Genomic DNA, 13671 nt, shown 5'->3' on the forward strand with positions numbered 1-13671 from the left:
GGGGTGAGGAGGAAGACTATGGGGTGCCCAGGACTGGAGCTGTAGGGTGAAGTGACAAGGAGGGTGATGAGGGCAGGAGCTCTGAGGTGAGGTGACGGGCAGAGTTATGGGGTGTTGGGAGCAGGAACTGTGAGGTGGGGTGACAAGGGAGGATTATGGGATGAAGGGAGCAGGAGTTATGGGGCTATGAGGGTTATGGGATGAGGGGGTTAGGAGTTTTGCGGTGGGATGACAGGAATGATTATGGGGTGATGAGAGTAGAAGCTATGGAGTTACAGGGCTATGGGGTGATGGGGCAGAACTTGTAGGGTGGAGTGATGTTGGGGTTATGGGGATGGGGCAGGAGCTGTGGGTGAGGGGTGGGTTATGAGATGATGGACGTTTAAGAACTGTTGAGGTGATGTGGAGGGTTATGAGGTGCTTAGGGCAAGAGCTGTAAGGTACAGGTATGGAAAGAGTTATGGGGTGATGGGCCAAAAGCTGTAGGGAGGGATGTGGCTAGGGAGGGAGGAGAGTGTTGGTTTGTAGCTGGGAATCAAGAGACATGGTGGTGGAAAGGGAAGGGGTTGTTGGACACTTGGGGAAGAGAGGAACCATGGATGTGGGGCAGAGGATGTGAAGATGAGGTTCATTTGGGAGTAGGAAGAACATATTGGGAAAGTATTTGGACTGATAAGAGGTTGCAGGAAAGATGAGTTAAGAGGGAGACCCTAATATGGGATGACACAAGAAACTGGGGATGATGGAAAGGATTTGGGGTTGGGCTTGGGCATTGAGGCAAGGCAGGGACCGTGTTGGGGCTGTGGCGGAGAGGAGGCTGACATGGAGAGGAGCAGAGGAAGGAAGAGTCAGGAAGGGAGGAGAGGACAGGGGCAGCCTCGGGGGTCCTGTGGGTCAGGGTGGAGGCTGGCTGGGGGGCAGCATGAGGGCAGGCAACATGGGATTGGCTCTGAGGGCTGTTTTGGGAGGTTGAAGTTTCCTGGCACCCTGCAGGGACACTACTGTCTCTGGCAAGTGGAGCCGGTGCAGCCTCTCCTACCCCAATGTGGATCTTGGCACAGAAAACCCCAAATATTGCTAAAATCTTGCTGGGCTGCTGGCAGCTGTGACAGTGTGATGCCAAGAGATCTGACAGCCTCTCTGTATGCTGTGGCACGTCAGTAGTATTTGCAGGGTGCCGTGGTCCGCGCATCACCCCCCACCCCGTGCCAGTGCCCCCAAACCTGGCAAGGAGATGCTGCTTCCCAGTCTACCTCCTTCTTCCCCCCCATGCCTACTCAAAGTCTGCTGGGGGCTGGGGCTGCGCACGCACCATATTTTACCAGCACGATTTCCTCCTTTGGCAACAGTGACGAGAGCAGGGGCGGAGATGGGGGGAGCCCGGGGGAGACACAAATGTGTGACTGCAGCATCCTCGCTCTCATGGCTGCGTCCCTCGCGCCTCCTCATGGTTACCTTAGCAACCTCCTATCGGTGGGGGTATTTACAGAGGAGGTGAATGCCACTCGCATGTTGGGAAGCGGGGGGGGGCCACCTGGATTGGGTGGGCGTGTGCTGAGGTCAGCCTCCAGCTTCAGGCTTCTTTCAGCTTATTTGGCTGAGCAGAGGCAGAACGGATGTTACTCATGTGTTGTCAGAGCGTGTGGTGGTCCAGCTTTCCTGCTCATCTGAGGTGCTGGAGCTGGTGAAGGTGGTTAGGAATTTGCATGTGGAAATAGAAATGAGTAACTGGGATGTCCTCATTTCTCACACACGCCCAGAGGTTGGCATTTGTGATGCTTTTAGGCTTGTGTAGACCTGGTTTATTGTTGCACTGTAATAAACAATCTCTGAGCTCTGATATGATGTGCATCAGCCCTCCTCTTTGGAAGAAGTTAAAGAAAAAAATCTTTGCAAACTCATCATCACTATGCTCTTACGCCTGAAACATGTTGCCTGATGTACCACATGGGTTGTGGAGCCTGGCGCACTGACAAATCTGGTCTTGAATGTCCAGTGTTATTTCTGTGACTCAGTACTGCTGTCAAATGGGGGGGGATGTGGTGCTTACTGCCCATAATAACCTGTGGTACAAAGTTTTTGTGTTATGGAAACTATGGCAAGTTTTCCATACAGTGTATTTTATCTTGTGGGCTTGGCTTTCTTAATAAAAACTGATTACAGAAAAAGCAGGTCAGGTAGTCTTTGCTTATAGATGACACAGCCTGTGAGGGAGTGATTGTCAACCTGGGATGCACAGATCCTGCAGGCCTGTGAAACTGCTCTCAGAGATCCATAAAAATGACTTAGAGAAGCAAGATCAGGTATGCGATTCCTTGTGAAAAAAAAAGTGAACAGCCTTCTAGTCTGGACTGTGAGATACAGGAGATGGCAGATTGATTTATGTAATTCTGTTCTGCTGATTTCCCCTGCTTCTGCTTGAATTCCAGCCTGAGTTTCACAATCTGAGTTTCACAACTGTTTTAAAGAGTCTGCTTTCTGGCTCTGGAAGCTGCCTGCCACACAGCTCCAGGCTTGCTTGGCTTCTTGCCATTCCTGGTACAGGAATCTCAGAAGCCATATGAAACCTTGTTTTGGCAGGGAGAAATGCTAGTTTTACTCAGAAGTGGGCTGTTGGTGAGGATGGATACTGCCTGTGTTGGTGGTGATGCTTCAACCCTCCTGTGTGTCTGGATTCTTGCCTTCTAAGAAATTTGTTTCTAACACTGCTCACCCAGTGAATGGCCTGCTGTCGCTGACCTCACTTCAGCTGAGCCAATCAAAGTGCTTTTGGGTCAAGACTGACTATCCAAAGTCGTGGATCTTAGGTCAGGATGTGTTTTAATTCCTGCTGTTACTAACTGCCTTTGCTCCTTCATTCAGTATAAATCCCCATAGGAGTTTGGTCCTGTCACCTGTGTTTTTTGACAGAGTTGTGATTTTTGTCACAGGTGCCCCTTTGAAGGTGACGGGAGCTGGGTTTGGCCAGAGTCTGATCTGTGGGTAGTATGTGGGAGGGGAAGGGAAGGGGCCTCGCTACTCATGTGTTTAGCTCAGTGTTAGAGCATGATGAAAAGACAAACCACGAAAAACAAGCAAAAAATTCCTCCTATGAGCAGAGAAGGATATACTCTGCCTCTGCAGAAATACATTTTTCACTCCTGTGGGTCTTAGTTTAGTTTAGCTTTTGAAGTGCAAAAGGTGCTGTTCCAGCAGGAAAACTGCCTTACTGGGTGTGTAGGCAGCTCCTGCGTTGTTGCTGCTGCTCTTAGCTTGGCCAAATGTCTTTTAGAGGAGGTATGTATCCTTTCCTCTCCTGCTATGTAATGTGCTGTATGCTTTATAGCAGTGGAGGAAACAGTACAGCCATGTTTATTGCAGATTGTGGGTAGGAGTTGCAGAAGTGAGAATTGGTATGACTGTGAAGTTGATCTAAAACAAGATGACTGCTTTACCTGTATCCATCAATCTCTTTTGTGAGGGAAGAGTAGCAGACTGTTCCCAGCAGCTTCTAACACACAGGCTGGATCTTCTAACGAGATAAAGGGCTTCTCCCTGATCTCAGTTCTTCCCTTTCTAGTTAGGATGTGTCTCAGCAATCTGGGCTTCTTGGGCAGAGACCTGGCCCTCACTGGGCTAGGTGCTGTACAAGTACAGCAGAGACCTGCCCCAAGCAGCTGATGACAGCTGGCAGGCCAGGCAGAGGAAGAATATGGTGCCAGATGCACTTTCTACGCTCAGCAGAACATCCCTAATTGTTCTTCATGTGCATCTCCTTGTTGGGTGGAGATATCTCACTGACTGTTTTAAGGGTGTCCAAATCAAGTGAAGGGAAGTCTCTCCCTTTTGCTCTTTGTCCCATGCTGTTTATGTTGAAGTCTCTGTCTCTTAGAGACGCTGACCATTTCTGAGCATCCTTGATTTCTGTGGACTCAAAGAAAGCAAAGTGCTTGACAGGTTGCAAGGTTGGGCCTGATTTTTTCCTTCTGCCCTCCCTTCCTAGGAGGGCTGTAGGTAGGGAGTGAGGAGCAGATGTCTTCTGTCTAGGCAATGATCTAGTTGTTAATCTGAGGACACTGGTTTTTTGGAAGCAGTTTGGAAACATGAACCACAAAAGCCAGTAATGGCAAAACATGTTCTTGAGCCTCCGTCTTCCACACCTCTCTCCTGTGCATTGTGTGGGTACTCCTGTTACAAACCTGTCTCCTGTTGAGGGGGTTCTTGGGGTACTTCTGGCCTCCTTCTGCCATGGGCCCTGGAAATTCAGCATAGATGGGCCATGTCCAAACAGCCTTCTGCTGGGAGATGGGAGATCGCTGTGTCTTTCAGAGCGCTGTGACGCATGCTGTTGCCTGAGAACTGGGGATACCCTGGGCAGCTTTGGGCTCTCCAGCCATGTGTTGGGTGGGGAGGCTGATTGAGTCCTTGGCTCTCAGAAAAGGTAGCGCTTGACTGAGATCAGTCATGGGTCCACCAGATAGCACCCTGCTTTCTGCACAGATCTGACCCCGGGTGTTGGAGGGCTTGGGCTTCAGGGACTGCTGGGCTGAAGTCTGAGCTCTCAGTGACTCTCCTGTTTTCTTCCCTGCAGGTAGGTGGGAGCCCCCAGTAGCCGAGTGAGGCAGCATGGCAAGTAAGTGTTCCTCACTCAAGGCAGAGAGGTGGCAGTGGCACCGCAGGGGAGAAGGGGAGTGTTTTGCAGCCACCTCTCAAGGAAGGGGCGCCTGTGTCTGTGCTTTTTGGGGGGAGAGGGGCCGTTATTCTCTGGGGAGCAGATGCCAGTGGCTGTTTTCCCTGGACAAGGTTTGAGGTCCAGCCTGTCTTATGCTTCTCTCTCCCCTGTGCAAGGTGGAAGCTGAGAGGTGGTGCTGAAGCGCTGACCTCTCTAGGACTCCCTGGATGCTGCAGTGTTTCTTTATTTGTATTATCTTTGTTTGTGCAAGGCATGACTCCCTAAGGCTCTTTGGACTGACTGGCCCCTCTGCAGGGGTTGCTGGTCTGCACAGGGGTCTCCTAACAACGGTGCTCCTCATGGAGGTGGCCCATGAGTTGCATCCCACAAGCTTCCCAGCCTGAGGGCCTTGCTGCCCTGTAATGTGTGTGGCTGGTGATGCTCACTCAGGCTCTGTGTTTCCAGTGGAGGCTTGGGCAGCTGTTTAACAGCTCTGTGTCAGCCCTGCTGGGAGCATGCTGGGTCTTGGTGTCTGAACAAGTGCCTAGCAGAGGGCCGCTCGGGACCAGTGGGCCTGGGGGCTGGCCTGGTTAAAGCTGGGCTGAGGCTAGCGAGGGTGCAGGGTGGAAAATGGCATGTGGTCTGTAAAGAGCTGGACTGAACCTTCCCCCCTCGCTCTTCCGGGCAGCCTGCATGGAGGCTGCATGCAGCTATGTGATGGGAACACAAGGAAGACGGTGGTTCTGAACTGCCTGGAGGATGATGAACAGGACAGGGAGGTACTAGAGATCTGGGATCTCGGGATCTGCTTGGGGTGTCACCGGAGCCAGCTATGAAGGTGGAGGCAGTAGTCAAGCTGGGCAGGAGGAGGACTCCAGGGATGACAGGTATGCATTCCTTTATCATCTGTGCTGTGCCACTTGGGGGAGGGAGCAGAGATCTTCAGGCTGTTTCAGACTCTGACACAAATAGTGTTTTTAAAATACAGTTTTAATCCTCTGTTAATGAGGTGTGTACCTAGCTGGGCCCCTGCCCTCCTCCAGCTGCTACCTTTTCTCCCTCCTGGAGCTTTGCCCTCTGGGTGCCTGCTCAGCAGCCCTTGCTGGTTGTGGGAGTTGCCCCTCATGGTGGCAGTGCCCCTGGCCACTGAGCAGTCCCCTTGGCCAGCATGGTCACCCACTTGTGCTCTCCCACAGTGCCTGGCTTGGAGCCCTGGCTGCCTCTTTCCAGACACAGTTGCATGTCACTCTGAAGAGAAGCAGCCCTTAGGGTGTTTCTGCATGCCAAGCAGGAGAACTGTGGGTTAGTGGCATGGCCTACCCAGCCTGCCTGCCACCAGGGGCCAGCAGCACCTTAGGAAATGTAGGAGGGATGGCAGTGAACCCAGTCCTTGGCTCTTGTTCCCCCTGCCTAAAGCTCTGACCTTTTCTGAATGCCAGTGCTCTAGCTGGTGCAGGGAGACTTGGAGAGGCACAAGGAGTCAGTACTGACACCGCTGGGCTGTGGGAAGACTCTCCTCTGCCCTGTGGTTTGAGGACAGTACTTGCTCCTGCTCAGCTGTCTGCTCCTCATGTGCGTTGAGGGTCCCAGGCAGGAGATAAGAGTTTGCAAGGCTCTTGTTTACTAAGGCCATTGGTGTTCCTGCTCTGGTCCCTAGGCTTGTGAGAGCTCTTTGCACTTTCTTTCCATGTGGGAGAGGGGAGGGAGCAGTCACTTTACATTTCTACTGTTCCATCATTTCTAGATCCCCCAGGGAGATTGGGTGGGGGGAGAGGCACAAGCCTCTGTCCCAGCATGCTTTCAGTTGGGACGTTGCTCTTGATATCTGCCTGCCTGCCTATTTGTTTTTATTTCCCATCATAGTGGCCACTTCAGCATGGCAAAGCGAGGAATGGGGCAAATGACTGGTATCTGCAGGGATGGAAAACCCTGACAGCCCGAGATGTGCAGCCAAGCCTGTTGCTCCAAGACATGCTGAGGAAGTTGGCAAGAGGCTCAGACTGAAGCGCTGAGGAGGGAAGAGTTGATACTGCAGCCTGATTGAGGCAAAGGAGTTGAGGCCAGACTTCTCCAGCGAAGGATGGGATGTTTGCAGAATGGATGGTATCTTTATGAAATCTCCTCTTCTTCAGGAAAGGCTCAAGAGAAGGCCTGAAAACCCACTCCCTGTCCAGCTGGTATAGCCCTTCTCAACAGTGAAAGCTGAGGCAAGCTGATCCTTGCCTTCCTGTGGGGCATCTTCTCTGCCTCTTGAAAACACTTTTTTGGTTGCCCTTGTTTTAAAAAAAAAAAAAAAAAAAAAAAAAAGTTTGCATAATAAAGTCGGTTCTGAGGGGAAGTCTCTGACTCGCATCATTCATGCTGTTCTTCATTCACACCTCAATGGTTCAGCCCTCTGCAAACTCTCTCACTGAAGCAAGCCGTTAATAAATCATGGGGGAAAAATGCACCCACACAGCACAAAAAAATCCTCTAAGCATGGGATGGCGTAGTTTGCAGTAACTGCTTATGGCCACAGCCCTGTCCCTGCCTTTACATTTGCAAATATTCTCAGAAATATCTTGCTGCATTGTTTTAGGAGCTGGATAAATCAAAGGTTAAGCAGAAAGAAACCTGTCACACTCTCTGGTAAAAGGCTCCTAATGACAGAAGCGCGTAACTTTTTACTGTTATGTTTGATCCTTTACCAAGCTCCTTACTGAAGGAGTGTTTTTGCATTACAGCTAAGCTGGTCTAATGGGAAAGTCCAGTTGTCCCCTTGCCACCTCGTCGTGCATCTGTTGATGTTGCCACAGTGTGAGTTGGTTCATCTGGTTGATCCAGTGGAAGACTAAGCCTGAGGGTGATCGAGGTAAATAGGTTTCTGTGGATCAGCCAGCTGAACTGATTCGTCTCACTCAAGGGAAGTGGCAGGATTAGGTGGCTGGGCGGGAAGAGTTGATGACAGTCCACCATTTGGGTGTGCTGAGCTCCATTACGGAAATGCTCTCTTATGAAATATGTTCACAGGATGTTTGGATCCTGGGAGGGTCATGATCTGTGCAGAGAGCTGCTTYCTGGTAACAACTCGTTTATCTCTTTCTGGGCTGCTGCAGGTTCTGTTAGGTGCTTGCTCCCTGCACCCCACAGAGGTGTCCCTCCTGCAGAATATGGTGGGAGATGCTAAAAAGGAGCTATATCTTTTGCAGACAAATAAATGCCATCACTGCTCAGTCTGGCTTCCTGACTCATGCTCTGTGGTGAGATCTCGCTGGCTGATGTAGGCAAGGTAGAGGCTCCCTGGCTTTGGGAGCAGAGGAAGATCTGCAAAGCCTCTGCACCAAAAGGCAATAGGGATGGGGATGTGAGGCCATTTGATGAGGTTTCTCAGGTTGGTTTCAGCATTTGACTCTTCATCCTCTGTGTGGTCCCCATGTTTTGGAGATGTTTGCCCTTGTTGGTCCTAGGCTGGGGCAAAGGCACACTGATTCCTCTGGGTCCTGTACAGAGTTCTTGAAGCCTCCTGAGCTTGTATGACCCTGCAGCAGCTTCCAGCCTGGATGCCAGCTTCCAGTACGCAGTCTGTCCTCCTTGTATGGAGCCTGGTCTTGCCCCCCCAGAGCCCTTCTGGAAGCTCAGGAGGACCTGCTTGTCCTGAAACAATGATTTGGTGGGCAGGCAATGTCCCCAAGTTATTGGTGGTATTGCTTGGTCCTGGCTACGGTGACTGGCTGCTGGGCCTGGGGCAGCTGCCTTGTGCCCTCCTAACTGCTTTGCTTGAAGATCTGCTTGGCCTCTGGCCCACCTTCTCTGGGAGGTGATGCTAAGTGCTTGAGGATTTGGGGAGGTTGGCCTCTTTTCCCATAGTCCTTGGAGAATGCTAAAAGGTTTCCTCAAATCTGTTCAAGCAGCTTGTCTGCTGTGTGTGCTCTAGCCTGTTGAGTTGGGGGCTCAGTGTCTCCTTGCTGGGAGCTCTCCTATCCCCAGGCTGGCTCCTCCCCGGCGCTGGCTCTGCTTGCATGTATGACCATGCCCCAGTGAGGTGTTGACTGGAGCAATGCTGGGCGGCTCTTCTGCTTTGAGGTGCCTGTGTTCATCCCCAGTTCTGGTGCTGGCAGCACTGAGGGGACTGAACAGGCCTGAAGGGGGACTGTGGATGTATGAAGCAAGAGGGGAGGCTCTGGGGTGATGAAAAGCAGGACTGTGAAGTGCTGTGTAATGAACTGTGTGTCAGGTGACTGAGGTGACAAACTGTGCTGGGTTTGGTGCTGACCCTCTGTCATGGCACACAGGCCTGGCTCCACTCCCCAGCGCTGCAGGATCTCGGTTGCCCTCCAGCAAGTGGGGTGAAATCCTGTCAAGGGCAGGAAGCAAGTCTTCTTAGAGTCTTCTCTCTCTTCTTAAGCTGTCCTGTGTGCTCTGAACCTGCCACTTCCTGTGTCTCTAGCATCTCAGCCCCGGTGGAAGGATATTACTGGTGCTTGGAGTCTCCAGGCAGACCCCAAGAGCCCTGTTCCCCTTTGGGTCTGCTCTCCCTTGATGGGCTTTCCCTGCTGTACTAGGAGCTTAGATGAATTGCAGCCCTGGGCTATTTGGTGTCTCTGATCCCTTTTCCCAGTCTGTGTCACCAAAATCCTGTGCTGCAGCCCAGCAGTTGGGGAAAGCCTGACTGGGCAAAGGTGAGCACAGGATTGTCTCTGTTCATCATCTCTCTGCCTTGTGTGTTGCAGTGTTCCTGGGGGCCAGGAATGCCCACTCGGTCCTGAAACGCTTTCCCCGAGCCAACGGCTTCCTGGAGGAGATACGACAGGGCACCATTGAGCGAGAGTGCATCGAGGAGGTCTGCAGTTATGAGGAGGTCAAGGAAGTGTTCGAAAACAAAGAGAAGACGGTATGTGTGTCCCAACCTACTCCCCCATGGACGTGTGAGATGCTTACACCTTAGCAAGCTGGGGGCACAGAAGAAAAGCACAGGAGGGAATGGTCTCTCCTGTGTTCTTTTGTCATCTTCTGTCTGCGGACAGCATGCTGTGACCTTTCTTTCCAGTTACGCTTTTCAGGCAATGCCTTCAGCTTTGCCAGCATCAGGGCACCCTGCCCACATTTCCAGGTCAAGTTGGCACTCAAATGACACATGTAAGAAATTCCCGTTGCTGTCCCCAGTTCTCCAGGCTGGGGCTGGCATTAGCCAAATTGATGTCTACATGGCATGAGGGCTGTTGGCCACTGTGGAGGTGTGTTCATATAGTCTTTTGTGCTGGTTGCCACAGTGCCTCAGATGTTGGCAGAATGGTTCAGAGCCCTGGTGAGGGTGGTGGGGAACAGCCAAATGACTCTGCCTCCTCTGTGGGCCCAGAGAGGGCAGTGTGTGTCTGGTGCTGGTGGTAGTCAGGTAGTGCTTGTCCCACGTGCAAGTACATGATGGTTGCTTCTCTGTTTCTCCCACAGATGGAGTTCTGGAAAGGCTACACCAACTCTGTCTACTCCGTCAAGGACCCTGGACACAGCACAGAGCGCTCAGATGCTATGTACGTGGTGGTCCCTCTCTTGGGAGTGGCTCTTTTGATAGTCATCGCCCTCTTCATCATCTGGAGGTGCCAGCTTCAAAAGGCCACCCGCCACCGCCCTTCCTATGCCCAGAACCGCTACTTGGCCAGCCGAACGGGGCGCAGCCTCCCCAGGGTCATGGTGTACCGGGAACGGTCGCAAAGCCAAGGGGAAACCCAGTATCAGCGAGAGGCAAGCAACCGGGTGGTTGGAGATGGCAGAGGAGGGGGCACCCCCCAGCAAGATGGCACCCTCTACCCACCAGAGCATTCAGTCTCTGTCCTCTCCAGACTGTCCAGTGCCACCCCTCCGCCTTCCTATGAGGAGGTGACAGGGCACCCGGAGAGCAGCAGTGGTGAAGAGACCAGCGTCTCCTACAATGACCCGCCACCCAAGTACGAAGAGATCGTGGCCGCTGCCTCTGCTGCGGGCAAATAGTGGATCTGATGCCTCCCTCCTGCCACTTCACACACTCTCATGCTCACGCTCACACCCATCCCTCCCCTTCCTGTGCCAATCGGCACCCCATCTCACTTGTACAAGCTGGTGCCATCACAGAATAGCCTTACCCTCCTTACCAAAAACAGCTGTCCCAAAGTGGGGTGGGAGTGGGAAACGGGGATGGCTCTGGAGTCCAGCCAGACATCTCCTTCCCCCTGCTCTCCACACACATAAGTGCTGTAGCAGCCAGAGCAGAGTGGCAGCTTGTTACTGTCTCAATGCGGGGGTCTCCCCATGGTGCATTTGATTTCCTTCCCTTCCCTTCAAAAAGACATAACATTTCCCATGATTAAAACAGCCTTGCTGCCTCCCTGGGGCTCTGCGGAGCCCTACCGTGTGTACACACTGGCTCATGGGCCTGAGGCACCCGTGGGACTGGTGTTGGGACAGAAGGGGTCTTTGGAGTTGTTCCTTTCCATGCCCAAGTTCACTGGAGCTGATTCATGATGTGCTGAGACCTCAGTCTTCACCAGACCCTGTTTTGCTGCTCGGGGTTCTGATTAGGAGTTGGGGATGCAGGAGGGGTGCTGTGAATTTCTCTCTGTTCTCACAGTCAGTGTCCACACTCTGCATTCAGGGAAGAAAGTTCCCCCCACGTGTGAGTTATCTACTAGGTGGGAGTGGGTAGCTTGGTCTCTCCTGTGTTGCCTGTGGTGATATTGTTTGGAGAACAGGGAGGAACAGCTTGGAAGTGTTTTGTGATCTAGATCCCTTTTGAAAGGAGGGAAGGCTGGTGGTGATCTTGTCCGTGAGGTAAGTCACTCTGGAATAGCGTCCCAGCAGTTCCTTTCCTGATGGCCTCTGTTTTCCTGCTGCAGGGTGCTAAGGGGGGAATGCAGAGCCCTCCAGGGTGTGCTGGGAGCAGGATGGCTGGCTGCGGTGGAGCTGGCTTGTGGGGTCTTCTCTGACCTTGAGCCAAAGGTGGTCCTTTGGCTTTAAACAGCAGGGCTACTCCTCTCTCTGGGAGGCTTGCCTGCCTGCTGTCTCCCACGGAGGTGGGATACAGTTACAGACTGGTCCTGTGGCTGGTCCCTGGCAAACCTCCATCTCAGTTGTTCTCCCGTCATTCAGTTGTGAATCATTGTCTTCTTCAGACAGGAGAATGTGGATGGACCTCTCTGCTTGGAGCAGATAGAATGGTGCCCCCTTCCCTACCCCAAACTTCCATCTCCTGCCTTGCCCTCTTTTCAAGGTTTTTCATCATGCAGAGCAGGCAAGGGGGGTTGTGGGACCCTGCTGTCCTCCAAGACCCTGTGGTGGGCAGAGAGCTTGGTAGCCACGGCCATGGAGGGTCTGCTGCTGCTCCATCCCATGGGTGGTTGCGTAGCTGGGGGCACTAGAAGGAGTGTGATGAGGGTGATGAGGACTGCAGCAGGACCTTGCTGGGGAGCTGAGCCCAGGCAGCCCCAACCTGGACTTGCAGAACAGAGATCGTTCGCTGGACAGGTCGGGTAGTGCCTTTGGCTGCCAACCCAGCTGCAACCTGGAAAGTGGGAGCGCGGCTGCTGGGACTGGGCCTGGTCTAGACAGACTGTCCCCCTAGAGCCTGTCCTCTCTGCCCCTCGTGCTGGGTGAAGTTGCAACTCACTTGCTACGACACTGCCTCAGTTTCCTCGTCTGTAAGGATAGAGCCTACCTGGGCCCTTGGTTTCATCTTATTGGAGGGGAGGGCAAAAAGATCTTGCATGGGGGGATATGAAGGTGTTGGGAACTTTTCTAGATCTTACAGGTTTGAGAGATCCCTCTGTCATCTGCGAACATGTGGGGAGATCTCATGCTGGTGCCCATGGGAGAGTTGAAAACGCAGTGCTCCCCCCTGGGCTGGTCCCTTGGGAGCAGGGGACAGGGCCTAGTGGGTTGCTCTGGGTTTCAGGCCCACAGGCTAACGGGGCAAAACAAGGGCAGATGTGCACATAACAGGGGACCCATTAACCACATGATCTGCACCCCCCCTGCCCTGCCTGGCCCGAGCTGAGGGGACCTCTCCCCACGACTCTCATCTTCCCGATCGCAAGGAGGCGAAGGGCTTACAGGAGCTGATGCTCTGGTCTAGCTTTTTCCCCTTCCCCTCCTTTCAATCCCGTTCCCTGCAGGCATGAACCTCTGATTGGGGCATGAGCCCTTGGCTTGGGGGCAGCCCCCATGTGACTGCTGAGGGCCTAAGTGGGGAATTTACCCCCCCCCCATCTCCTTTTGGCCACCCCTGGGGCTTTTCCCTCGTTTCTCAGTCTTCAGTGGACAAAGGAACAAGGCAGAGAGAAACAAAGAGACCCCCCAACCCTGGAAGCAGCAAAACTAGGAAGAGAAACGGCACAAAATCACAGCTGCCCTGAGAAATGGCTGCACAGGTGCAAACTGACTGATCACGGCGTGCCCCAGGCCCTGGCAGCCGGGGACACCAGTGRGATGGGAGCGGGGCCAAGCCCTGGCGCCTCTGGCTGCTGGGTGGTCGCGGTGGCAGGGCAGGGCTGAGCCGGGCACTTTGCTGTGGAGCAAGCATGTCCCCCTTCCTGGAGCTGAGCCGGGAGGGCAGCCCCTTGCAGGGTCCAAGTGATGGGCCTGTCCTTTCCCAGTAACATATAATGGGTTAAAAAGGAGGTCCTGCTCACCGCCTCCAGCCCCGGCTAGCCCAGAAACACCCAGCGCTGCCAGTCCTCGGAGTTCACCCCAGCACCAGTCTCTCCACCGGCACCGAAAAGCCGTTGTACGTCTGTGGGCTGCCCATGGCCTTGCACCCCGCTGTCCCCCTTGGTCCCAGCAGTGCGCTCGCAGCAGGTCCGCTCAGCCCAGAGCCCAGGTTTACCCAGCGCGGCYGTTGCTGGGGCAGGGCCCACGCCTGTGGGGCTTGCGGCTGCCGGCACCTTGTCTGTCTCCTCCCAGGCCCTTACTTTGCCTCTCAGCCTTAGCAAAGTGGGGTTATGCGAAGACCTGACGATGAGCGTCTGGGTCGGAGCCTGGAAAAGACCAGAGGGAGACAGAAGGGCACTCTTGGA

The 13671-nt window shown here is 53.5% G+C and overlaps 1 protein-coding gene and 1 long non-coding RNA gene across 3 annotated transcripts; both read left to right on the forward strand.

The window, feature by feature from the left end:
* Positions 1–2732: 2732 nt before the first annotated feature.
* LOC112974763 lies at positions 2733–6935 on the forward strand. Of its 2 annotated transcripts, XR_003256386.1 has the most exons (4): positions 2733–2807; positions 4571–4612; positions 5340–5538; positions 6515–6935. It is a non-coding gene; the product is annotated as an uncharacterized LOC112974763 (long non-coding RNA). The 2 variants fall into 2 exon arrangements; XR_003256385.1 differs by lacking the exon at positions 2733–2807 and having other exon boundaries at positions 4154–4612.
* Positions 6936–8163: 1228 nt separating this feature from the next.
* On the forward strand, positions 8164–11120 carry PRRG3 (proline rich and Gla domain 3). Its single transcript, XM_026084011.1, has 3 exons — positions 8164–8203; positions 9361–9521; positions 10079–11120. The coding sequence occupies exons 1-3, from the start codon at positions 8164–8166 to the stop codon at positions 10613–10615; spliced, it is 738 nt and encodes a 245-aa protein (XP_025939796.1). The 3' UTR covers positions 10616–11120.
* Positions 11121–13671: the final 2551 nt, after the last annotated feature.

The sequence above is a fragment of the Apteryx rowi genome, unplaced genomic scaffold (genome assembly GCF_003343035.1).
Source record: "Apteryx rowi isolate R43461 unplaced genomic scaffold, aptRow1 scaffold_1180, whole genome shotgun sequence".
Classification (NCBI taxonomy): domain Eukaryota; kingdom Metazoa; phylum Chordata; class Aves; order Apterygiformes; family Apterygidae; genus Apteryx; species Apteryx rowi.